Source organism: Alexandromys fortis, unplaced genomic scaffold, assembly GCF_014885135.2.
Source record: "Alexandromys fortis isolate MF-2015 unplaced genomic scaffold, M_Fortis_MF-2015_v1.1 scaffold_19, whole genome shotgun sequence".
Lineage (NCBI taxonomy): Eukaryota > Metazoa > Chordata > Mammalia > Rodentia > Cricetidae > Alexandromys > Alexandromys fortis.
The window spans coordinates 11235599-11261454 of NW_026067890.1; the positions used below are offsets into that span (position 1 = coordinate 11235599).

Sequence of the window (25856 nt, forward strand, 5' to 3'; positions counted from 1 at the left end):
CACAAGAAAGTTGAAGAGTTAATTTCCAGCTAGCATACAAAACAACAGACTTCAGTATGACATTTTCTTTTACATTTTAAAAGTATTTTTATGACTGGTGTGTGTGTGTGTGTGTGTGTGTGTGTGTGTGTGAGGGAGGGAGGGAGGGAGGACGGGAGGGAGGGAGGAAGGGAGGGAGGGAGGAAGCGGGCATGGGAATGCTGCAGGGTGTGTGGAGGCCAGTGGACATCTTTCCGGAGCTGGCTCTTTCCTTCCACCGTTTTGTACACTCCAGAGTTTGAACTCAGGCCACAGGCTTGCACAGCGTTTTTATCTGCTGAGCCATATCGCTGACCCTATTATGACATCTTTATATGCTCATATCCCCTCCCCCCACACCGTCCTTTCCGATCACTTCTCTCCCCAAGTGTCTCTTCGGCCTTCACGTCACACATGTGCTTAAATTTAGATTGCACATATGACCAAATATGCAGGGTTTTGTCCTTTCCCCCTCCATGATTCTCGCGTGGTCAGAATCCACACGAGAAAGACACAGGCAACCATGCTGATTAAGCCAATTAAAAGTACGTGCGTCCTTTTATTAGCTGGCGACCAAGAATGGGCACATGAATGAAAGTATTTTGGGGTTGAAGCTCAGGGCAAAAGTCACAAGAGCATAACTCACAACAGAGTTAGAGGAGGGCCAGAGCAGCCTTGGTTTCTGGCAGGACATAGTAATTATGTCAGACATACCATGTCACTTATTCTGGACTTGTACCTTCTTCGGTTATTTTAGTAAGGTCAATACAACGGGACCATGGTCAAGGTCATGGGGATGTCAAAAGTGTTGCCAAGTCAGCTGTAACTGTTGGTGGGTAGAGAGCTGAGCAGTGTTTATGCAGATTTGAAATGGAGTCAGGACAAGATGGTATTTCCTTAGCCACTTCCCTGTGACTTTCCTGGGGAGATGGAAACAAATGTCATCCCAAACCAACCAATGACAAATGAAAGTAATCTAGGGTAGGTGCCACTCAAATCTAGGGTGGGTGCCATGCGCCGCGCCCCTGCGTCTGTGCTCTGTGCGCTGGTACCCAGTCGCGAGCTTCGGGCAAGGGGGCTGGAGGTTAAAAACACACAGACAGAGAGACAGCGACACGGGTCATCCTTGAATGCCCCCTTTATTGTGTTCAGGGGCAGATTATATAGAGATAGCCATGGCCCAGCCAAGCCCACCAGAAACCACTCTCCTGCCATCAGGAACTCCTGAAGGTCTCGTGCTCAGAGCAGCTGTAGGCACTCAGATCAGGGGATTACAAGAAATTCAGGATCTGGGGGTCTTACTGCTCCCAACAGGTGGTTCAATTTGACACGATGCAGGTTCATTTAGGAGACAAACCTCTGAGCATGTCCAGGAGGGAGTTTTTAGATTATGTTAACCCAAGTGGGAAGACACACCCCAAATGTGGGTGGTAGCCCTGAGGCATTTTCAGCCCTCCCTTTGTACAGGTCTTCCAGCAGGAACTAAAACTACTGATCTCATGCGCAGAAAAGGTATGGGGAAAGAATGGGCTGTGGTGACCATGGGGTACGTGATCATTCTTCCGTCATCTCTCATCGACTGAAATGCAGTAGATAGAAACATGGAAGAATTGGAAAGGAAGCCAGAACACAACGTTATCTGGTACCACACACAAACATGAAATAAAGATTGGTGAATTCATCTCAATAAAAAAAATTCTTTGTGGAACACAGTTTTATAAAAAGTAAAATGTCAAAAGAAAAACAAAAATTGGTTAGTTATCAGAAGAGTCTGAGCTTTTTATTTTATTTGTTTTTAGAGACAGGGTTTCTCTGTGTAACATTCCTGGCTGTCTTGGAACTTGATTTTTTAGACCAGGCTGGTCTCCAACTCACTGAGATCTGCCTGACTCTGCCTCCCGAGTGCTGCAATTAAAGGCGTGCACCACCACTGCCCAGCTGAGTCTGAGCTTTTTAAATGTACACAGAACTCTCAGGTTAGTAGGAAAACAGCAATACTGTCAAGCATAACGGATAATAACCAAAATCCTCCAAATAGACAAAAAAAATAAACACACACACACACACGCAAAACAACCCCCTCCAAACCCAAATCACAATGACTTAAACGACAGAAGTTTATTTTCAGCCGAGTTTTCTATCCTATATGTTGTCTTCACCGTACAACTCAGGACCTCCAACATCATATACAACTATACATCATATACAATCCAGTACAGCCCCTGACATGTTCCCGTGTCACAGGGAGCAAGGTCTGCAGAATCTTTTCCTGGCAAGTAAGTGTGGGCTTGGAACTAATGTTTTCCAATTCCTCTTGTAAGTCAATGGCTGGAACCATACATTTCCAAATTCTCTTATAAGTCAACGGCTGAACGGATCAATCACGCCATGCTGTGCGCCCTGCGGGAGGCAGATTTGATGCTTGGCTCCTGAAGGGCTGTCAAGCTGCCAACCTATAGCCTACAGGTTACTTGGTTTCTCTAGGGAAGGTCTAGCCAGAGAAAGACGGTGACATATCTCATTACATCTTGCGTGCTGGTTATTAAAGAAGTAAAATATCCCCCGCTTTCCAAAATTTGTAGTGACATCTTTCTGATCGACGGAGTGAATCTGAGGGTCGGTAAGATAGATGAGGCCTTTTCCATTGCCAGTCACCCAACCTAAAAGAGAACGGATACGTCTGAACACCACATGCACCAGAAATGTCAGCACATAAACACATGCACACCCGTGCAAGCTTACACGCAGGTGCACACACACATGCATACTTAAAGAGATACATAGAAAACTTGATCATCCTGGGGTTTATATTTAGTAAGTTTCTGCCAAGGAAGTGAAATGTGGTAACAAAAAAAACTGATTTTATTTGTATCCACTCAAGTGAGTAGATGTTTCTAGGGACCACTCTGCAACTGAGCCCAAGAGACCATAGCATGGATAACAAGATGCTCAAGTCACTCAGGAATCATTTGAAACATGCAGTAAAATCCATGAACTTAACTCCAAATAGTACCTTGCACACAGAACGGTCTATGAAATATGATTAATGATTAGTGAAATCAGTTGCAATATTCAAAATAAAAAGTAACCCCCTGCTTTACATACCTTGCAAATCCACCACGACGTCTCTGTGCTTAGAAAACTCATAAGAAAAATGGCCATAAGCCAAGCCATATTCTGTAGCTTTGTACTCAGTTTTGACCACTTTTGTGTTATTTGACAACTTGACGAATTCTCCCAGTATGTAAGGTTCCACACTGATGCATCCCTTGATAGTCTTGTCTTCCAAAATCTGAAACATAAAGATGGGAGGCAGTACGCACAGTGGTGAAGGCAACAGTCTCTGCAGTGGGCTGGATCTCAATTTGGGCTGAGGTTCTGCCTTGGAGATTTATTACTCCACACTTCACTTTTCTCAGAGGTGGGTCTAGGAGTCATAATAATAACTCTTTAGTTTTCTCAAAAACATTAAATGATGAAACAAATACAAAGTACCTAGCATTACCTGTAGCGTAAAATAAATATAAAGTGATTATTGTTCATAGATTAAATTTCTCACTTAAGCAGTTTGGTCACAGGGATTGGACAGATGGCTCAATGGTTGGAAGCGCTGGCTACTCTTCCAGAGGACCTGAGCTCAGTTTCCAGCATCCATACGTCGGTTCACATCTATAAACCCAGTCCTGGAGATCCAATGCCCTCTTCTGGCCTCCAGAGGCACAAAGCACACAGTGATGCACAAACAGTGTAGATAAAATATTCATACACGTGAAACAAATTAGGGCACAGGGACCTTGCTTCAGGCTGGCTTTCCAGAGCACGCGAGTGGAGCATGCCATGGGACTAGAGGCTAATAGCTCATGCAAAATTTCCATATGATGAGCTTGACTTACAGGTTAGGGTCAATGCCTGTAAGACTCTTGAATACTTTCTGATGTGAAGGTACAGATCAGATGATAGCTATATTATAAACGCTAAAAAAAACGAGTTGAAGTGTTTCTGGGCAATGAAAAAAATCATTACAAATATGAATACAGGAAGGAACCAGTCCATATTGGAGGAACAGGGTATTCTTGATCAAGAGAAAATGGGAGATTTGCCTTCATCTCTTTCAAGTGGTGTTTAGTGGAGACAGAATGGTTTCGATGTCCCTGGATCCAGGAGAGAGGAAGACAGATTGGGTCAAATTTAAGAATTTCCTGAATCTGAAATTTGAAAGTACTTTTTTTTTTTCCTTGCTAAGTGTGTTTAAGATACAGCTTAGTCTCGCATGGCTGCAAGGACTTGGAGAAAGAAAGACACAAGGGGTTTATGTATCTTGCTGAAGGGCTAATTTGTACAAAACACAACCTGGAGAGACCTTTGCAGAGACAACCCCAAAAGAGAAGTCTAGTGAGAGTGCTAACTTAACCAGCTCTTAGGGTCGACTGTCACTCTGCTGTCACCCCTTGGACTGTCTAGTTCAAGTGAGTGTGTTGGAGGAGGGCAGAGGTCACTTTCCTCGTGGATTTTTAACAGGAAGAACTTGATGAAGAATGATGAAGAAGTCTATTAACTGAATGCGTTAAGATCTTGCCAGGACCAAGTTAGAAGCCTGACTTGGAATAGAAATAAAACCTAATATCTATTTGTAGGTTTGTTTAATGAACCAAACTCATGCTTTCGAAGTCCTCACCAGCAATACTGTGGATGGGATGTAGAATATCTGCGTTGGGATCTTTTGTTCGTAGAGTCTCTTGTTAAATTCCGTCACATAGTGCTGCGCCGTCATCTGCCGCTCCACATCGGTGAAGTGGTGCCGCAGCCCCTTCCACTCCTTGTATTCCTTCCCAACGTATCTGAGGACAGAACACGGACGGCGACGTGTGAAATGATCACTCCTCCAGAGCGAGTGAGAGGGGATAAGGGACGCGCGGTTTAAAAGATATTTTCTGTTCCTCATCAAATCACTATCATTGTCTTAACTTCAGATTTAAATAATTTTGTAAGAGCCACTTCTGTAAGAGAGCAGAGCTCGTGCTAGCTGGCCTGAAATGGTTTGGAACGTGAAGGGACTCAGCCTACTCAAGGGAGCAGAGCCGTTCTTCACACCTCTGTGGAAACCAGGGGTCAACGTGGTGGAGTCTGGAGCCCGAGACTCTATCGTCTGCAGTGTGGTCTTAAAGAGGTCAATTAGTTGACCTCTATCCCTTCCTTGAGTGATTTCATTCTTGTGGGCACTAACTTTATCAACACCTATTACGGACACATCAATGTGTTAGTTCTGGGAGTACTGAGAAATGTATGAGATTGAAGACATAAAACTTTCAAGGGCTCAGAGTATAATCAGACAGAGACTATACACGGTAGTAAGGAATTAAATAAGGCAATAATGACAGTACTATATGTCACAGTAGTGATTATATTGCTGCCCTCAGGCGTATGTTTACTGATATATTGGGCGGACAGAGGCTGCGCGCCCCTTCCCTTTCTCTCCTGTCTCCGCTGGCTACTCCGCTGGAACCTTGGTTTCGTGAGTCTGGTTTTGTTATTAAACTTGTTCAAATACCTATTACCTTGGTGATTTATTAATCCGACCGCTGCAGTATAAATTTATTAGTAATGTCCCATGTGCTTGGAGGGACCTATAAAAACTAGAGGAAGTTGTCAGCATTGTAAACCATAACGAGAGCAACCCCCCCCCTTTAGAAATCTCTGGCTCTATAGTTCTGAACATGCAGACTCGTGAGTGTGAGAAGAGATCTGACAGCGAAAAGTGCACACACAGGTGGAGCCTCCGCAGCATCAGAAAGCATCCCAATGATGCTCTGTTGGGATGTTCTGAGAGGGACACCCCAGCGCTGAATGCAGGTCTGCAGAGGCTTTGAACCAATCCAGAGTGTTTCCTTTATTGACAGAGGCCAGAAGTGTGTACAAAAGGGCTACCCCCTGTGGGGTACCAGTACTGGAGCATTTCTGGGACTTTCTTCCGGAAGTGTGGCTCATCACTCTGAGACGAGAGGCACTTTTCTTCTCATTGTACACTAGTTTTCCTTAGCATGGATTTGTTAGTATCAAAACTGGCCGCTTTGAAAATGTCTTCATAGTTCTCTGCATTAGATATTTTCAAGTATGTGACTTCCATTGTTTGGGGTGTCTACTGTTGCTACTGGGAAGTCAGCTGTCTATCTAACTGATGTTTCTTTGTATGTAAATAGCCTTGCTTTGCTTTTTGGATTGACTGTAAGAGTTACGATTGGTTTCTTTGTTATGGGAACTCTGAAGCATCCAGCCACTCACAGGGCACAGCCCTGTGATATATGGAAACTGTTATCAATTGACTAATGATGAAGAAGGAAGTCAATATCTGAAAGCTTACATTTTGGCCATATCTCAACCCTTTCAAAATCTCATGAATGACTACTCAAGCAAAAGGAAATTAGTCCAATTATGCTGACGACACACGTTTTCCAGTAAATACCTCCCCAGAGGTTCCTCTTGGTGAAGATAGTGGACCCAAAACGCATTTCTCTGCTTGCCTTTCTTCTTCACTTTCAGGTAGTCCCCTAAATACACCACAGTTTCCTGGGCTGTCCACAATTCAGACTTTTTGGAATATTTTAGCAGAAGGGCGTCTGGAAAAAAAAAATAAGGTTAGACTTCTTTAAGCCGTTTTGAACAGGTCTTGGCACCCAGTGAGTACACTTTGCATGTTCACTGTAGGTTCCTGGCAGGAAATTCCATCGCTAGAGAAGCAGTTTTCCTGGTGAGTCACATTATGCGTCTTTCATGATAAGTGAGTGGTACACCCAGCAAACTCTTCCAAGGGCTCCCAACAGAAACCTTCTGAAGCCCGAAGCTAGAGACAAAAACTGTTGTACTTACTGTGTGCACGTTGGAGTTGATTGGGCTTTAAAACTCCTGTATTCTCCAGTCTCTGAAGCAGCCAGTCATTTTTGACTCCCGCCAGGAGTTTTTCAAGGTCATCGGGCTGCAGGGTGCGAGCTTCAAGGATCTCTTGCCTGGTCTGTCCAGGCAATGAGGCGAATGAACTTCTGCTGGAGTTGAGAAGAGACCATGAACTTTCCCCCTCTAAAGAACTGCTGGAAAAGGCAGTTGATTTCGGCCACCACTGTAAGGATGAGCTGGAGTTCTGGCTGCTCTTCAGCAGGCTCCCCAGGTCCTTTTCCTCCTCTGTGGTGCTGAAGTCCTCGCTGAGGACAGGGAAGGGACTGTAGCCACTGACAGAGGAATTGGGCCTCTCGTCTCTCTGACCTGGCCTCAAAGCACTAGGTCTGTGAGCGCCATCTTGGCCAGTGGGGTTGACCTCTGTGCTGTCAAGTAGTTGGCCTTCCTCATTCTCTGTGGGGGCATCAGGGTCCAGGCCCTGGTCTTTAATTGAGCTGCCCGTCTTTGCTGAGCCATCACTCTGAACAGAGAGACAAGGGGAGAAAGTGCTACTTATCAACCTTGAATGGCTGCCTTCTAAACATTCCAGAACTACCTGAGAGGGTGGCAGCTCATCCCCTTTGCTTTCTTCTGTTTCCCCTTCCGGGTCAACTGAGGAGGTGCCATCTGTAAATGCAGGCCCTGTGAATCTTTCAGTGATCTTTCCCCCATTTTTTCCTCCACACCCGTCTTTGGTGTCAAACTTGGTTTCTGGAAAGGGACCAACTATTTCACAGGTTTCTTCTTCTTGAACTGAAGGATATGTGGCCATGTCTGTGAACTTGTCAGAACTAGACAAGGACCAGGAAACAGAGCCACATGAAGGGCTGGATTGAAGAGAAGTATTCCTAGGTCCTCCATTTCTGGCATCCCAGTTTCTTTCAGGGCCTTCTAAGAACCCCGTACCCGAGGCCAAGCAAGTGTCTGCTGTGTTGAGAGGAACGATGGGTGTTAAGGACGTGTGTTTGTGCAACTGGCTTTGTGTAGACTGCAGACCGTGGTCTTTAGTTTCCTGATGAGAGACGCCATACAGCTTTGAAAACAAGTCTGTAGCTCTGCCCCTTCTGTCGGTCTTGGGCTCCTCAGACAGGGCCGTGGAGCACTGAGTGTCCACAAGATGTTCTGCTTTGCTGGAGTCTCTCCCTGCCATATCCTCAACACCACAGTTCACCTCCTCCCAGCTTGCAGAAGAGCTGAGGCCTGACAGTTTGCTCCAAGAACTGGAGCTACGGCTGTCACTCAGAGACGTGTGGGGAACATTTGCCCTGCCATTGCTCTGGCTTGGTAGCTCAGTCTCAGTCCCCATATCTTGACCTAGGGAGACTCGAAATGCCTCAGAATGGGTCCAACTTTTTCTCCTTACCCTTCTGAGCTTCTCCTGGTCTTTCTCAGCCATCTGGGAGGAAGCTATACTCCTGCTCCCTTGAGAACACAGTTCCTCTAGAGTAGCACCCATAGTATCCATGGTGTTTGTTTCTGTTTTCAGAGCAGTGATGCAGATGTCTGGTTTTGTGTCTCTCTCATTGCCTTTTCTGTTCCCGCAGGTGCTTTTAAATACCTCATACACGGAAGTATGGTGTTGGGAATAGGTCTCAAGAATTCGCTGGAAATCCATGTGCCCGTGCAAGATAGGCTTATCCAAGCCACATTTGAAACTCTCTGGGACGTAAGATCTCTCATCTAAATTTGGGAAGCTTTGAACTTGTAGATGTCTCTTCACCCGGCTGACAAGAGACATGATTTCCCGAGACAGGGCTTCTCGGTCCTGGCTGGTAGAGGAAGTGCTATAGGTGTACAGCTTCTCCACAGCTTCACTGCACAGCTGCCTTGCAGCACGGACCACATCTGTCTCCCCATGGAGCCTGCCGTGCACCGTGGCGAGGCCGAAAGCGGCTTTGATGAAGCTGTGCAGCTCCTGCTTCCCATTAACCAGCTCTCCATCTTTCTTGGTCAGGAGGCCAATCTCAAAAGCCTCTTTGGCATCATACAGATACCCACTTTTCAATCCTGGGGGACAGTCAATAGAGCTACTATATGACAATAAGCACGTGCCACGGATATTCTGTGGAAAAGAACATGCAGGTCAGATAGTGCACCGAGTACTAGATACATTTCTTCTTTTCTTCTTTTCTTTTTCTTCACTTTTGTTTTTGAGACAGGGTCTCTCTTTGTAGCTCTGGCTCTTCTGGGGGCTCACTTTGTAGACCAGGCTGGTCTCAAACTCACAGAGATCCACACTAGCCTCTACCTCCCAAGTGCTGGGATTAAAGGTGTGCACCACCACCAACCCAGCAACCTTTTTAATTCCTGGAGGATAACCACTTAAAATATTACAGAAAGAGAGAGATACACCACAGACATTCTAAAGAAGCTTCCCAATGTTTAATGGGGGGGGGTGAATTTTGTTTTGGTAAGTAAGAAAGGATGGCAACAAGAGCCATTGACTGGTATGGAGGATAAGACATTATCTTTACCTTCCATCCTGCCTCAGCCCTGATGCTTGTACACTGAATATGGCAGACTTGTGACCTTTGCTGATATTCATTTTAGCAAATGATACATGGCAGTTGGGTTGTCTGTCTGATTGACTTGATAAGTCTGTGAAGACTTACCAGAGACAACATAAGGGATGCAAGACCCACCTTGAGGGTGGGTTGTACCATCCAATAAGCAGGAGTGAGTTTGGAATAAGGAGGATGGATGCCTGCTAGCACTAGTAGCCATGAGGCTGAACCTTTTGTTCTTGATAGCTCCCGTTACCAAGGCATTTTATCTAATCTCTGGACCAAAGTGATAGAGCCAGAGAGCCACAGATGGAAGCCTCTGAAACTGTAAAAAGCAAAAGGCAAACAACACCACCAAATTTAAGGCAGAACAAAAATCAAAGAAGAGCCCTTTCCTTCCCTTAGATTACTTCTCACAGGATTTGTATTTGTCCCAGTGACGAAAGTCTCACGGACACAGTCCATACCCAGGATATAAACATAACTCATTTCTCTATGCAGTAAGGGCATTGATTTAATTATAACCCAAACAACAGAGTAGTGGGCTTTAAATCTATCTGTGTATCGAATCCGTGTACTGGTTTCCTATGTGGATACCAAAATTTGTGGATGCCGATGTCCCTTGCACAAAATGGTACACATGTAAAACATGTACACACATCCTCTTGAGATCACTTCTATTGTATAACACGGTGTCAATACTACATTGTCTGGGAAAGACAAGAACAAAAGGCCCGTCTGTACGTGTTTTCTACAGACGCAAAAATTTTGATCCAAAGTTGTTGAAATAAATGTAAAGGTGCGAACTTACAGATATGGCGTTGAATATGGTGTTAACAAGGAATAAGTTCATTGTTAAAAGTTATGTGTGTGTGTGTGTGTGTGTTTACGTGTTCATGCACATGCCCATGGAGTCCAGAGAGGGTGCTGGATTGCTTGGAGCTGAAGTTACAAGGCTGCTGCAAGCCACCAGATGTAGGTGGTAGGAACCTGCACAGGAGCAGTACTTGCCCTTAACCACTGATGAAAGGTTTTGGAATGTTAGTCCAAGGGGTTTTGACATTTAACAGGCACAGAGCAGATCCCGGGAAACACATGTTTTGAAAAGGCTCCTGGGGTGGTAGCCCTAGGAACCCCTTGCTCTGGAACGAACAGCCTTATACGCTTGGACTGAAGTAACCCGGCTGCCATCAGGATCTGGTCCTTCTGACCAACAGCACTTTCCTCACGCGGAGTCTTAGCATAATTGCCAGCGAGGAGCCAGCATCTACTTCAAGGTTAGACTTTCCCCTCCCTGCTGCATGGGAAACCCCGTATTTACCACAGCTGTGAGCACAAACAGGGGCGTGTAGGCACTGAAGGCAGCTGCCAGTTTGCAGGCTTCGGCCGCTGACAGCAAATGGTGGTCAAACTCCTTGAGCAAGGCCTGTGGGGAAAGGGGATGGACAGTGAAGCAGCAGGTAATATTTCTGCATCGGGAAGACAAAGCCCTTGACATTGCAATGCGTTTCTTTCAAGATGCCCAGGGATCCCTTCTTTTCACCATGAGCCTGTTGGAACAAGTGCTAAGAAACTCTTAGTGGGTCCAGAGCACCAGGTGTCCATTCCTCTAACTGCCTCCATCCCTATCCTGCATTCAGAATGCACAGGCTCTACCATGTACAACATTAGACAAAGTAAATCAGATGAGCCTCTCCGGAAACTGGGGAAACCACAGTTTTGTATCCAGACTGATGGGTGATCTCCGTGCTCTTCTTGCCAAGGGTTTCTTTATGGCTTCATACCAACGAGGATTCGTTCATTCATTCTGGAAACATTGATTGGGCCCCTCCATGGAGCCAGACACCGTTCTAGACTTGAGGAGACAGTGGCCTGTAGGAGCTCATTTTGTATTGAAGAAGTGATCAGCACAAAGTTATGAAAAAGAATGGTAATATTAGACTATACGGAGCAAATCCCCAATGCTCTGCTTTGAACAACAAAAATAATGGCTTGTGGATCTCGTTCTCAGGGTCTGTCCACCCTTTTTTGTTTTGTTTTGAGACAGGTCTCTCACCAGGAGCTCACAGATTCAGCTACAATGGCTGACTAGCAAGCACCAAGGTTCTTCCTGTGTCTCCAGCACTGGGATTATAAGCACGTGTTACCATGCCTGGCTTTTATGTGGGTGTTGGGGACCAAACCAACTCAGGTCCTCATACTTATATGGAAAACGCTCTGCCAACCAAATTCTCTCCCTCTGTCGCCCCCACTGTGGTTTTGTTTTAAAATTATTATCCTTTTATCGCCAAGTTTGCATAGTAAATTTTGTAAAACATGGAAAGGAAATGTATAGTAACTGAAAGCCGCTCTGAGGATAATCCTCTCATTCATTCGCTTGAACATTTCCACGCCCTTTGTATATTTGATTCAGTGCTAGAGGCTGGGAAGACCAAGACAAATAGGACCCATCAGAGCTGTTCCCATGAACATAGGAGGAACTGTGTGCCCAGCCCCTACTCTACTGGGAAAGAAGTGGGGTAACCAGAAGCAGCATTGACAGGCGTCCAGGGCATGCCACTCTGAACCATGCTTTTGACCAATGACAATTACCAAGTTGACCTGTGGGTTGTTCTTAAACTTTTCATAATCTGCTTTGCTCATGGAAATGAAGATGTCCGCCAGGATACCCAGTGATGTGGAAATGCCCTGTAAGGAAAACAAACAAATCAGACTGGCATTCTCTCATCTTGTGGCCTGCAGTCCAGGGCTCCATCCTAGGTGAACTATCTGCCAGTTATTATCCTATGACTATGATGTTGAAGATACTTTTGAATTAAACATCTCTGGGCTTGAGAGACATCCTAAGGCATAATGAGGAAATGTGGTTACTTTGAAGTTGGGCTTTACTGGGTCATCAGCACTAATTTACCTAATTAATAGGCCTCAATAATTGGTATGGGAAGAGATCTTCTACTACTCTCTGTCTGGGTTGCAGAAGCGGATAGGCCTCACTCACTGACACAGCTCTGGGAAGTGGAGGCTCAGGTAACGAGAGGACAGTGCCACAGAGAGAACGAGGCGACTAACAGCAAGGCAAGGGTTGGCTCAGTTTCTTAACAATGTTATCACACACACACAATTAAAAGGAGCTTTGCTCACTGGACGCTTGGAAAATGACTTCTTACAGAAGTATCATGGCCATCTCGGTTTTGTCACAGAACCAAGTGAAGCCTAATATGTGACAGGATGGACCCAGTGGAGCAGAGAGCTCAATTTAGAGTTGGATGGTTGGGAATTATTATAGAAACCTGCCATAGGCCAAGACTAACTATGACACACGAGGAAGTTCCCTGATGTCCCTGGTCCTGTGCTTGTGTAGGTAAAGAAGATGGTGCTGATAAACTTGATAAGTCATAAAATTAATTGTGTTGTAAAGAGACAACTATCCGAAGACGAGCAGGGAGAGGAGGCACTGCATGTCATGTAGGCACACAACCTTTTTGTCTGGCTGAGGGAGCGTCAGATAGCCTACGACGGAGGCCCATATCAACTCTGCAGCTTCGTACCACATGCCTGAAAAACAGGGGAAGAATAGGGCTAGACCGTCAGCATCTGTGTCTTAGCGAACAGATAAATAATGAACAAGTAATCATTTATAGCTATAAATAATAAATAGAGTAAACAATCAGGAAGAACTTAGAAAGCAAGGGCATTAGGAACAGTCCTTGACTTCTGTTAGGAGAACCTAGCATAGGGAGGACTGGCACCGCAATTTGTTTCTTCCTTTTGGCCGTACATTGATAACTTTCCCACGTCGCCACGGGACTTAAGAGTCATCAAGCATTTGGTATCTATCTTCATCAGGGCTACCACTGCTGTGATGAAACGCCATGAACAAAGCAACTTAGGAGGAAAGGGTTTCTTTCGCTCACACTTCCCACAGTGCTGTTCGTATTGAAGGGAGTCAGGACAGGAGCTCACACTGGGCAGGCACGAGGAGGCAGGAGCTGACACAGAGGCCTTGGAGGGCTGCTGCTTACTGGCTTGCTCCTCATGGCTTGCTTAGCCTGCTTTCTTATGGCACCACTGGTTCAGCAATGGCATCATTCACAACAGGCTGGGCCTTCTTACAAAAATCACTAATTCAGAAAAGGCTTGCCTACAGCGTGATCTCATGGGGGCATTTTCTTAATGGAGGCTCCCTCCTCTCTGATGACTCTAGCTTGTGTCAAGCTGATGCAAAACCAGCCAGCACAGTCTGTAACGCACACATACATAAACATATAATCTATGGTCGTTTCCATTATTTATAAGAACGATAGTTACCATCTTTTATTATAATTTCAAAACCTTCAGTTTGCCTTTTCGTCTAATTAGGGTTTGAAAACTTTACTCAAAAAAATCTGTGAGCGCTCCAAGGATTGTGTGAGTAACCACAGTTAGTGAGTAGCCACAAATCACAGCTGCAAACAAGGAATGTGTGAGAAACACAGTCAGTGAGTAGCCACAAATCATCACTGAAAATTTGGCTAACAATACAGAAAAAAATGACTTTCTTTCATTAATATTCATTTTTGGTTTGCTTGCTTTTGTTTTTTGTTTTTTTTTTTAATATTTATTTATTTATTATGTATATAATATTCTTTCTACGTGTATGCCTACAGGCCAGAAGAGGGCACCAGACCTCATTATAGATGGTTGTGAGCCACCATGTGGTTGCTGGGAATTGAACTCAAAACCTTTGGAAGAGCAGGCAATGCTCTTAACCGCTGAGCCATCTCTCCAGCCCCGGTTTTTGTTTTTTTGACACAGGGTTTCTTTGGGTAGCCCCATCTGTCCCGGAACTTGCTCTGTAGACCAGGCTGACCTCAAATTCAGAGATCTGCCCGACTCTGCCTTCCAAGTGCTGGGATTAAAGGCATGTGTTTATTACTGCCTGGCTCTTATTAATATTCTTAAGCTATGGGCCTTTTTGAGACAGGGTTTCTTCGTATAACAGTCCTGGTTGTCCCGGAACTCACTTTTGTAGACCAGGCTGGCCTCGCAGAGATTCATCCGCCTACTTCTGACTCCTGAGAGCTTGGATTAAAGGTGTGCACCACCATCACCTGGCCATTTTAAAACATGGATTCTCACTATGTTGCCCAGGCAGGCCTCAGTCTCCTGGCTCAAGCTATCCTCCTGCCTCAGTATACAGAGTTGACTACACAGGTGTGTGCAACCATGTTCAACTCAGCTCTTAATATCTTAAACATTATTTTCATCTCAACAGAACAACTCAGGGAAGCAGGATGTGATGGTCTTGACCAGATATAATAAGGAAACGCCACAGTAAATTCTTTTAGCCAGCCTCCGTACATGAGCCCTGAGAGGAATGATGATTGACATCAGACAGTACCTAGTTTCTGCAGAATTTGTCCTCTGATCTGTATACAGACCGACTGCACCAGAATTTGGTCACTTTCGTTTCTATACAGCCAGGTACCTGAAATAAAAACAAAGACATTGCCTGGAGTCAATAAGGAAAGGGCAGGGTAAAAATAAACCTATTTTCAGAGATGTCTTTCTTCATGTGCATACATGATTTAGATCTGAGAGACAGCTCCAATCCCCGAACCTCTACAGGGGCCAGCTTCTATACAATCTGCGGCTGTTTGATCAATGGGTCCTGCTCCCTAGGACCTTCATCTGGTCTTTTGTTTCATGCACCTACCTGTACTCACATCATCCCAACCTTGGATGTTCTTCTCTGGCCTCTTAACAGTTCATCTTCTTTCTCAGACCCCAGATTCAGTGCTATTGTCTTGAATGCTCTTCAAGATCCTGACCCCAGGTTATCTTACCCATGGTGAGACCCCACTGTCTGTGGCTGCATCCTAGACTGCACGGTCAGTTCCAACCACCCAAGATTTGTTTGGATGCCGAAGGTGATGACTCAACACGGACCAAGAGAGAATTCATTGCCCATGTAATGATGCTTGCTAGGGAGACCTGGGCTGGCACTCAGGCTGGCCATTGGACTGAATGAAGGGAGTTGAGAGTGACTTTGGTTGTTTTATGTGGGCATTTGTGTGAGGCAGGTAAAATTCTAAGAAGTTGGGCTGGAGTTTGTGGATAAGTAGGCTGGGTTTTCAGTTTCGTATTAGCATATATTAATTCTTCAATGTAGGGAGTTTGTTATGACATTGCCCCACACGTATACATTGTACTGTGTACTCTATTATCCTTTTTGTTCTGTTTTGTCAACTGGCCCAGTGGGTGGCAAAACGAAAAGGGAGAATGGTAAATGTCAGTGGGGGAAAAAAAAATGGACTTGAGCTCTTCAAGAAACTACACTGTTTTCTTCCTAGTTCCTGTGCATGCACATATAGGTTGTGTGTGTGTGTGTGTGTGTGTGTGTGTGTGTGTGTAGGTTTTTCTGGCGGGCATCTATAGTGTAGAAAACAGAAAATATGAGCACCGTGGTTTTGTGCTGGCGGCCACAAAGGAAAGGCATGCAGTGAACGTTTGCACCCCAACATGTCTTCCACACACATGTTCACCCCACAAGCTTCAAGAACCAAGAACCAATGGATCTCAGCCCATTGAACTTCAAAGTTGACTGAAAAAACTGTGCTCAACTTTTTGGGAAACTTGCTGGCTGATCTGCTCAGGACTCCCAACAAAACCTCCGAAGGATTAAATGATCTGCTAGACAGCTCTTTTTTTTTTTTTTTTTTGGTTTTTCGAGACAGGGTTTCTCTGTAGCTTTGGTGCCTGTCCTGGAACTAGCTCTTGTAGACCAGGCTGGCCTCGAACTCCCAGAGATCCGCCTGCCTCTGCCTCCCGAGTGCTGGGATTAAAGGCGCGCGCCACCATCGCCCGGCTGCTAGACAGCTCTTAAAGCTTCATTTTATATGTTACTGAATATCAGAAAGAAAGTAACTTCAAAAATAACTTTTTATGGAAGTTGTTATACAGCAAAATGAATTTCCAAAACATTGAAAAGCATGAGGCCATAGGAGCATTCTTCTGAACCAGAACCCTCATCCCCAACCCCACCCCATGATTCTGGCCCGGGCTACCACTGAGCCCTTGTTGGGGCTCACAAACTGTCCACACTAGCAGTTATTGTGAGCTAGCTGAGGTGCTGTATAATAAAGCAATGAGGCACCAAGAATCTTTTGCTTTGCGTTTGAATTTAGAGAAAACAGAAACAGAGAGCAGTAAGAAGCTCGATAGAAGCCGCTTCATTCCTTATTATAGATCCAGTCCCAGGTAGTCCCTTGTAGCCAACACAGACTCAGCAGCTATAGATGAGGACCATGGCAGGGCCCGAGAGACGCATTGCTCTAAACATGTGAGACACTTACCAGTTGCTCCGTTGTTGCTTATCAGGCTGCTCAGGATGTACTCCGCCTTCAGCAGTTTCCCTGAGAAGAAGCAAGCAGACACCAACGAGTGGGTTCCAGACATCCACATATTTAATGATAGTTTCTGCTCTAGGATTGATGTGTTGTAACAGGGACCATGTCCCCTCTGGAAATACCCAGATCTAACATTTAAATCAACAACTACATCAAATATAAAACTGAAAAAAATTATATATTTCAAGAATTGGTAAACTGGGAAGTTATATAGTATCTGAAGGGGCAATTAGATTTACATTTTACACACACACGCACACACACACACACAGAGTTTATGGATACAGAGAAAGCAGGATATCAGAGGCAAACACAAGCAAAGGGTGCTTGTCTTCTTTCTGAGAAAGCTGTACCACAACAGATTACAGATGCCCAAAAACAGGGACAATTTACACAACAGTTCCTCACCTATGCCTAGGGATTTGCGGTTATCTTTTTTTTCCAAATATTTTGTTTATTTTGTTTGCTAATACATGGAAGGGACATTATGCTGTACAATATTCTTGTACACTGTAAAGATTTGTCACTCGCTCTCTCCTTCAGCCCGGCAAGATGCCCAAGGGAAAGAAGGCCAAGGGGAAGAAGGTGGCCCTGGCCCCCGCCGTCGTGAAGAAGCAGGAGGCAAAGAAGGTGGTGAATCCTTTGTTTGAGAAGAGGCCTAAGAACTTCGGCATTGGGCAGGACATCCAGCCCAAGAGAGATCTCACGCGCTTCGTCAAATGGCCCCGCTACATTAGGCCGCAGCGAGAGGGCCATCCTCTACAAGCGGCTCAAAGTTCCTCCTGCCATTAACCAGTTCACCCAGGCCCTGGACCGGCAAACAGCTACCCAGTTGCTTAAACTTGCCCACAAGTACAGGCCAGAGACCAAGCAGGAAAAGAAGCAGAGGCTGCTGGCCCGTGCTGAGAAGAAAGCTGCAGGCAAAGGGGATGTCCCGACTAAGAGACCACCTGTCCTTCGAGCGGGCGTCAATACAGTCACCACTTTGGTAGAGAACAAGAAGGCTCAGCTGGTGGTGATTGCCCACGACGTAGACCCCATTGAGCTGGTGGTCTTCCTGCCTGCTCTGTGTCGCAAGATGGGGGTCCCCTACTGCATCATCAAGGGAAAGGCCAGGCTGGGGCGTCTGGTCCATAGGAAGACGTGCACCACTGTTGCCTTCACACAGGTTAACTCGGAAGACAAGGGTGCTCTGGCCAAGCTGGTGGAAGCTATTATGACCAATTACAATGACAGATATGATGAGATCCGCCACCACTGGGGAGGCAACGTCCTGGGTCCTAAATCTGTGGCTCGAATTGCCAAGCTGGAAAAGGCAAAGGCCAAAGAACTCGCCACTAAACTGGGTTAAATGTACTGCTGAGTTTTCTGTACATAAATATAATTATAAAACTTCAAAAAAAAAGATTTGTCACTCATATTGGTTTAATAAAACACTGATTGGTCAATAGCCAGGCAGGAAGTATAGGTGGGGCAACCAGATTCGGAGAATTCTGGGAAGAAGAAAGACAGACAGTGAGTCACAAGCCAGATGCAGAGGAAGCAAGATGAGAATGCCTCACTGAGAAAGGGTACCAAGCCACGTGGCTAACCGTAGACAAGAATTATGGGTTGATTTAAGTTGTAAGAGCTAGTTAATAATAAACCTGAGCTAATAGGCCAAACAGTTTATAAGTAATATAAGCTTCTCTGGGTTTTTCCTGGGACTGAATGGTTGCGGGACTGGGTGAGCAAACTTAAGAGTACAACCTTATCTATGGGTTGTTGTTTTTCATAAACAGGAAACTCAACCACTTGCCTTTTAATTGCCTCCTCTTCTAATTGACTCGAAACCCCCTGCATCATGGGGACTCTGATACCTCTTTGTGCCCATGTTTGAGTTCTCTCTTTTCCCTTTCATCCCCACTCTGTCGCAGTTGCTTCCTGTTCTTCCTGCGATTTCTTGGCCTGGCTTTCACATCGCCATTATCCCATGTCGTAATGGTTTTGGCCCGGAATGCCATTATTCCAAATGTTTCCAAGACTTTCTCTCCCTCCTCCCCCTCCTCCTTCTTTTACTCTTCACTAAATTGTTATTGTCATGGGGCTGGGGATGACTTAGTGGTGAAAGCAGTGGCTGCTCTTGTAGATTTCAGGTCCCAGCACCTAATGCTGGGTAGCTCACGGACTCTTGTAATTCCGGCTTCAGGGAGTTCTGATATCCAATTCTGGGCCCGTGGGCATCTGTATTCATACGCATACACATAAGTGTAGGAAATAAAACAAAAACCTCTAAAAAATGTCACTGTCTCCTAGGGCTTTCCCTAATGACACAGATCGGTTGTGTCAGATTTCATTTCCAAATGACCTGTTTCAGCAATGACACATGTTCTAATAGACACTGCACACCTTGTCTAGTTTGTGCACCAAGAGGCCCATCTTTCTATGTTTAATTTTGCTTTAGAAAAATAATCTTCCAAAATATCTGTTTTGCCTACACTTTTAAATGATAGTTTTGCTGGTTATAAAATTCTAGGTAGGTTCAAATTATTTTGTCTCCGATTTGATTTTATTCCACTGCTTTCTGGGATATTTCTTCTTTTTATCTAGACTGTTTTTTTTTATATTTTTATTTCTTTCTTTGTTTTGATATTTTTTTTGAGACCAGATTTCACTATGTAGTCGTGGATGGCCTGGATCTCTGCATGTTCATCAGGCTGGCTTCAAACTCAGAGATTTGTTCATTTCTGCCTCCTAAGAGTTGGGATTAAAGGTGTATGTCGCCGGGCTGGAGAGATGGCTCAGAGGTTAAGAGCATTGCCTGCTTTTCCAAAGGTCCTGAGTTCAATTCCCAGCAACCACATGGTGGCTCACAACCATCTGTAAAGGGGTCTGGTGCCCTCTTCTGGCCTGCAGGAATACACACAGACAGAATATTGTATACATAATAAATAAATATTTTTTTAAAAAAAGGTGTATGTCGCCATGCTTGCCAAAGATTTATTTTATTTCTCATTATGTTGAATGTGTGTTTAGGGGTCTGGGATAGGGGTGGACAGGGTATATACAGGTAAGTGCAGGTGCCCACAAAGACCGGAGGAGGGCGTCAGATCCCCTGGAGCTGGAGTTATAGGTAGTTGTGAGCCACCTAACATGGGTGTGGGAACGGAACCCAGGTCCTCTGTAAGAGCACTATGTAGTTTTAACAACGGAATCATCCCTCCTTATCTAATGATTTTAGTCAGGTCTAATTGTATTTCCTATGCCAATGACTTGTCTTTTCTTCTTGTTTCCATTAAGACTTTTTTGTTATTTATTTTTAGTAGTTTTGCCACACTGGGTCCAGAAAGGGCGTAGGATTAGTTTACTCTTTCACTATAAAGATGTCTCACTTCTGGATCTCCTCAGTTCTGGAACTCCTGCTGTGTGTGTGTGTGTGTGTGTGTGTGTGTGTGTGTACGTGCACATTTTTTCTCTTTTAACTTTCAGAGTTCTTCACATCCCCATCTCTCTTCTTTCTTTATTCTCAGTATGTTCGTTAAATTCAATGGTCAGTTCTTTGTCTTTCCCTCCTGCCGTTAGTGCTGTGCAGGAATATATATATATAGGTCAGGAGGTCAGGGCTGGAACATCTAGGGAGCCTGTCCTAGAAAATGCACCTGGGTTTCCAGGCTGTTACCAGTTATGTAGTGAGGGGCACAGGGGGCACATGGTGTTAGCTGGTCCCTGGCTCCCCCTGTGGGCAGCATTGGCTCCAGATCTTCAGAAACAGAACTCATGCTTCCTCACATTCCCAGGGTGCCCCATTCTCTACCCAGGGCTTCCTTCACATGGTCAACGCTAAATGCTCCGCACCCACATACATACCCATTGTATTTGAATGATATGTAGGTGTACAGATGTTTTAGGGTAGTTTACAAGAGCCAGTCCTGAGGCTGTGTGTTTTAGTAGCACTTGTAGAAATGCCTTTGAGCAAAAGACGAGCTCACAGTTGAGAAATAAGACCCAGGTCTTTTATTTTAGATTCAGGTGAGTCAAGGAATAGACTTCCCATGACGACATTAAGGCTTCGGAAGGAGAAACACTCTCTACCGCCTATGTGGCAACAATGAAAAAACAAGGCAAAGGAATGTAGCTCAGTGGTAGAGCACTTAACTAGCAAACATGAGGCCATGGGTTCTATCCCCCCACGAGGGAAAATGTTCAGCTTTCTCTAGAGTTACTCAGGAAAAGTCAAGAGTAAGTCACAGGCACCATTTACAGTTAGAAGAATTTGCCAGAGTGGACTTGGGCTTTTGTGGTGCGTGGGCTGGAGCTAGGCCTTCCCATATGCCCAGCAAGCTACTCTACTTGCAGTTGTATTCCAGCCCTGACTGGGTTTTTGAAAAGGCAATCTCTACAAGCCCTTTCTCTCTCGTGCTATTTTATCTGTCCCTTCTGCGCTAAACAATCATCCCATTTAGTATAGTTTCTGCAGTTCCCTTTCAAAAGAAATGAAGTAAATAGACTTCCACCTCGTACAGACCAGAGTTACCAAAAATAACAGAAATAGTTAAAATCAAGCAAAAAAAGGGGGGGGGAGGTGGTTGGGCTGGTTCTCTCTCGAGAGGAGATTTGATTTCTGTTCCCATACTTTCGCTCCACGTTTCTAAATTTACAGATTATGAGTAATTAAAATAACTCTAGACCTGTGTGGGAGCGGGCTGGGCTGTCCCCCACCCACCCAGCCCCCACCTCAGCCCCGCTCCCCTGCTCCGTAAGTTGGCCTGTCAGCCTCAGTTTTCATTTCATTCAAAGTGACAGGGAGAAAAAAAGATACTTTCAGCCCTAATCAGGTACTGTACCGGTGTTCTCAATGATGAAAACCCTCAAATTGCTTCAGTGGGTTGTCAGCTCCATTGTCGGCTTAGTCAAGTGGCCCTACAGAAAGGAGACAGGAGAGCTAGGAGAAAAGAGTCGATTTCTAATCAGCTTTTTAAAGGCCCTTGGTCAGAAGTACAGCAATTCAGATGCCCCTGTTTGAAAGCAGCGGGACAGATTTGTTAGCAGACAAAGGCTCCAATTAGTATTTTCCACACCCTTTCACAATTTTCTCTCCTGCTTTTGGCTCTGAAACCCTTTACGCCAGGCCTTTGTGCCTGCAGAGAGGCGGGTGCAGGGGCAGCGCGGGCTGGGGCGGCCGAGGTGGCACCCGCCGGTGCCCGCCAGCGCCCGGAGAGGTCAAGTAGCTGGGAGCAAGCGGGCTGGGGACCAGCCGGCGCCAAGGGATGGAGCCCACCTGAGTTGACGGAGACCCGGGCTTGGCGGATGACCACCTGCGGGGCGATGGGCGTCGCGGGCTGCAACTTGTGCAGGCCTTTGGCGACCTGCAGGAGTTTTCCCGAGACGTCGAGTCCGTACAGGAACCGGTCCATCAAGAAGACAATAGCGGCGGCGGCGTCGCAGTCCCGGACAAGGATGGAGGCTCGCAAGGCCGCCTGCAGAAGCAGCCACAGGACACAATGAACCACACAACACCGCAACCCCCCCCCCCCCCCCCCCCCCCCTCCCCCCCCCCCACCCCCACCACCCCCCCCCCCCCCCCCCCCCCAAAGAAAGCCGTCCTGAACCAAGCCTAGTCATCTAGGTACTTTGAATTAAAACAACAGTCAAGCTTGTAGCTAGTGGGAGAAGTATACTTTAGTGAGCGATAAAATCATAAGGAGGAAAAAGTAATTAAGGAAAAAGTTCACTTCTGTTGATAAAATAGTATTGTCTTCATTGCATTTCCCCTCCAAAGTCTAAAACCATGCCGGTGGAAAGTGCATATTTCTTGTTAAATTAAAACAACACAAACGTGGACACAGACTGGTATGCCGTCTCCCCGCCCTCTGTCTCCTCTGGTGCCTGTCCTCCCTGATAATGATTTAGGTGAACTCCGTCTGAACAGGCGCGTCCCCTTCTATGTGTACATAGACATTGGTTCTTGGTCTTGCGTGGCATCTTTCCTTCTCTTTCTCTCTGTCATTAATGAGATCACACTAGGCACACTGCTCTTTGGCCTTCTTAGTTTAGGCATCATCCTATCCGGGAGACCTTTTCATATCACTTTCTCTCTTCTCCCTCCTTCCCTTCCCCCCCTCCCCCCCCCCCCCCCCCCCCCCCCCTCCCCCTCCCCCCCCCCCCCCCCCCCCCCCCCCCCCTCCCTCTCTCTCTCTCTCTCTCTCTCTCTCTCTCTCTCTCTCTCTCTCTGTGTGTGTGTGTGTGTGTGTGTGTGTGAGAGAGAGAGAGAGAGAGAGAGAGAGAGAGAGAAGATTGAGAATTTCATTTACGCATACAATGCGGCTTGATCGAATCCACTCCCCTTCGCCTCCTCAGTTTCTCCTGTTCCCTCCTCTTCATTCATGTGTTCTTCCTTTTAAGCCACTGAGTCCACTTAATGCATATGGGTGTAGGACAATTCAATTAGGGACTGCATCCCTAAAGAAAACTTAATCTCAAACTGGGTAGCGGTGGCGCACGCCTATAATCCCAGCACTTGGGAGGCAGAGGCAGGCGGATCTCAGTGAGTTCGAGGCCAGCCTGGTCTACAAAGCGAGTTCTAGGACAGCCAAGACTGTTACACAGAGAAACCCTGTCTCAGGGGGAAAAAAGAAAAGAAAAGAAAGCAAGCTCAATCTCTCCACCCCACTGCCATCCATCATCAATAAATAGCTCCTCAGCTAGGGCTGTAACTTCATGATTCACTTCCTCAGCCATGCTGGGGTTATGACAAGCCTGACCACGTGCAGGTCTTTTATATGTAGCTAGAGCTGCTGGGAGCTCCTATATGCAGCAACATTGCCATGGCCAGCAAATACTGTATCACTGCAGATGTCCCCTGCCTCTAGCTCTTAACAGCCTTTCTTCCTCCTCCTGAAATGATCCCTGAGCCTTAGTGGCAGCTGTCCCATTTCGGGCTGAGCACATTGGCCTGGCATTCATTTCAAATGCACTTCCCAGCAGAAAAAAGCCCTCCTAATGGAGACAGAATGATCTAACACTGGCTGGTCTATGGCAAGAGCTGGTTCAACAGGAACAGTGTCGGGGCAGACTATGCACGTATGTTTAACATCAGCTGGCTTCAGTTCCTGATCTTCCCTCCTGCTTCAGCTTCTAAGTGTTTTGATGACTGACACGTACCACCACATCCACCCCTATTACATATATTTAATTAGAAAACAGTATATTAGATTAAAATTTAAATTTGATTTTATTATCCTGTTAATATAATCACACACACACACATATATATATTTACAAACAAAGGGGGGAAAGTAACGTGAGTGAGAAGTGAAAACAGGATCTAGGGCTCAGTTGGGAGAATGGTTGCTTCACATAGCTTGAAGCCCTGGGTTTGATACCCAGCAATGAGTAAACCAGATGTGGTAGCCAGTGTTCAATGTCATCCTGGCCTTTGTGGTGAACTAGAGGCCAACCTGGGCTAGAGACTCTTTCTTAAACAAAAGAAACAAGGAAGGAAAGACAAGTAAAAATAAACAGGGTAAATTTCTATGGAAAACACAGTTGTCTTTGTTGTTAGGGAGTTGATTATAGGGAAGCCAGTGATCTCATGGCCGCACAACTCAGTGTAAGTGAGTTCATATTCTGAACTGAACCCACCTGAGTCTTTTCTAGGTCTCTTTGCTCCCAGATGAAGCCAGGGAGGCACTGTAAGGGATCTTTACCCTCAATGGGCTTCATACTCAGCACTGGGCCCTGCTTTCTTCACAACACCATCCTAAGTCTTAACCCTTGACATACCAAGCTAGACTTCAGCCACAGCAGCACTCCGAGCATTCTGTGACTGATCTCCCAGTGGCCACAGCCACGCACCCCCCACCCCACCTCCCAAGGCCGATTCTGTTATTAACCCCATTTACAGGAGGGAAACCTGGAGGCTCAAAGAGGTTAAGTTTACATCACCTGGGCCTAGGAGCTGAGTAGGCGTGAGCGCGGGAGAGCCAGGTGCAGATGGACTAAGCTCCTGCCTCTTAGGCTCACTCTACCAGAGGACTCTGGCGTGTCAATTGTAGCGATGTTTCATTTGTATTTTAATAAATAAAACTTGCCTGAAGATCAGAGAGTAAAACAGCTGCCCTGGTCAGTCTTACAGAACAGGCAGTGGTGACGCACACCTTTAATCCCAGTAAGCCACATTAGTTTGTCCTAGAAACCAGGTGGTAATGGTGTAAGCCTTTTAATCCCAGCCCTAGAGGAATTCTGGATGGGACAGCTCTCAAAGACGGTCTCATTCTGAGGATTCCTGGAGGCAGGATCGCCATTTCAGACATTTCAAGCAGCTGTTTTGCTTTTCTGACCTTCAGGTTGAACCCCAATATCTGTCTCTGAGTTTTTATTAATTGTGATCCAGCCAATTACTTGATAACTATGCTCACCAGCACCATAGATGGAGTCAGTATTGCTGTAGGTGCTGATCTAAGTAGGGTGTAGGGTGTAACAGCACACTGAAAGAGTCCAATCAGAATTTAAAGAGTGGCGCATCCCTGAAAAATCTTGGTGGCTGTTACAGATGTTAGCAAGAAAAAGAACCAGCTCTGGCTGGGCGGTGGTGCTGCACGCCTTTAACCCCAGCACTCGGAGGCAGAGGCATGCGGGTCTCTGTAAATTTGAGGCCCGCCTGGTCTACAGAGTGGGTTCTAGGACAGCCAGAACTGTTTCATAAAACAGAAACAAACAGATAGACAATAAGGACCAGCTCTTTTGGTCAAGGAAGTCTAAAACATGTAGTCAGTGGACGTGAGCTAAGGACAGTTTTCTATAATGAAAACTCGGGGAGCAAGGCACGTGGAGCCTGCGCACTGGCTGTAAGGAGCAAGGGCGTGAAAGCACAAGCTGGGGGAGCACGCTACAGCTGGGAGCAGTGCCCCGTGTTTCTGGGTTAGTAGGGCCATGAGTAAGGGATAGCGTCACCTAGCAGTGGTGACGTGATTTGAATTAGGTTTTTTTTTTTTTTTTTTTTTTTTTGGTTTTTCGAGACAGGGTTTCTCTGTGGCTTTGG

At 45.8% G+C, this 25856-nt stretch overlaps 1 protein-coding gene and 1 pseudogene across 9 annotated transcripts in view; one reads left to right on the forward strand and one right to left on the reverse strand.

Moving 5' to 3' along the window:
• Positions 1 to 1138: 1138 nt before the first annotated feature.
• The window catches only part of Alpk1 (alpha kinase 1), a 94428-nt gene continuing 69710 nt past the window's right edge, over positions 1139 to 25856 (reverse strand). For 5 of the 9 annotated variants that reach the window (XM_050142036.1, XM_050141966.1, XM_050141896.1 and 2 more), the window contains 11 exons: positions 22095 to 22293; positions 16784 to 16843; positions 14830 to 14916; positions 12928 to 13004; positions 12042 to 12137; positions 10771 to 10875; positions 6883 to 9007; positions 6479 to 6632; positions 4694 to 4856; positions 3124 to 3310; positions 1139 to 2678 (listed from right to left, as the gene is read on the reverse strand). In XM_050142036.1, the coding sequence (XP_049997993.1) occupies positions 2479 to 2678; positions 3124 to 3310; positions 4694 to 4856; positions 6479 to 6632; positions 6883 to 9007; positions 10771 to 10875; positions 12042 to 12137; positions 12928 to 13004; positions 14830 to 14916; positions 16784 to 16843; positions 22095 to 22293 (3453 nt within the window). In that variant the 3' untranslated portion in view covers positions 1139 to 2478. Of the gene's footprint in view, positions 2679 to 3123; positions 4170 to 4693; positions 4857 to 6478; positions 6633 to 6882; positions 9008 to 10770; positions 10876 to 12041; positions 12138 to 12927; positions 13005 to 14829; positions 14917 to 16783; positions 16844 to 21660; positions 21732 to 22094; positions 22294 to 25856 lie in introns of those variants that run through there. The other 4 variants (XM_050142250.1, XM_050142325.1, XM_050142175.1 and 1 more) reach the window with 4 other exon arrangements.
• On the forward strand, positions 17364 to 18249 carry LOC126502301 (60S ribosomal protein L7a-like; annotated as a pseudogene).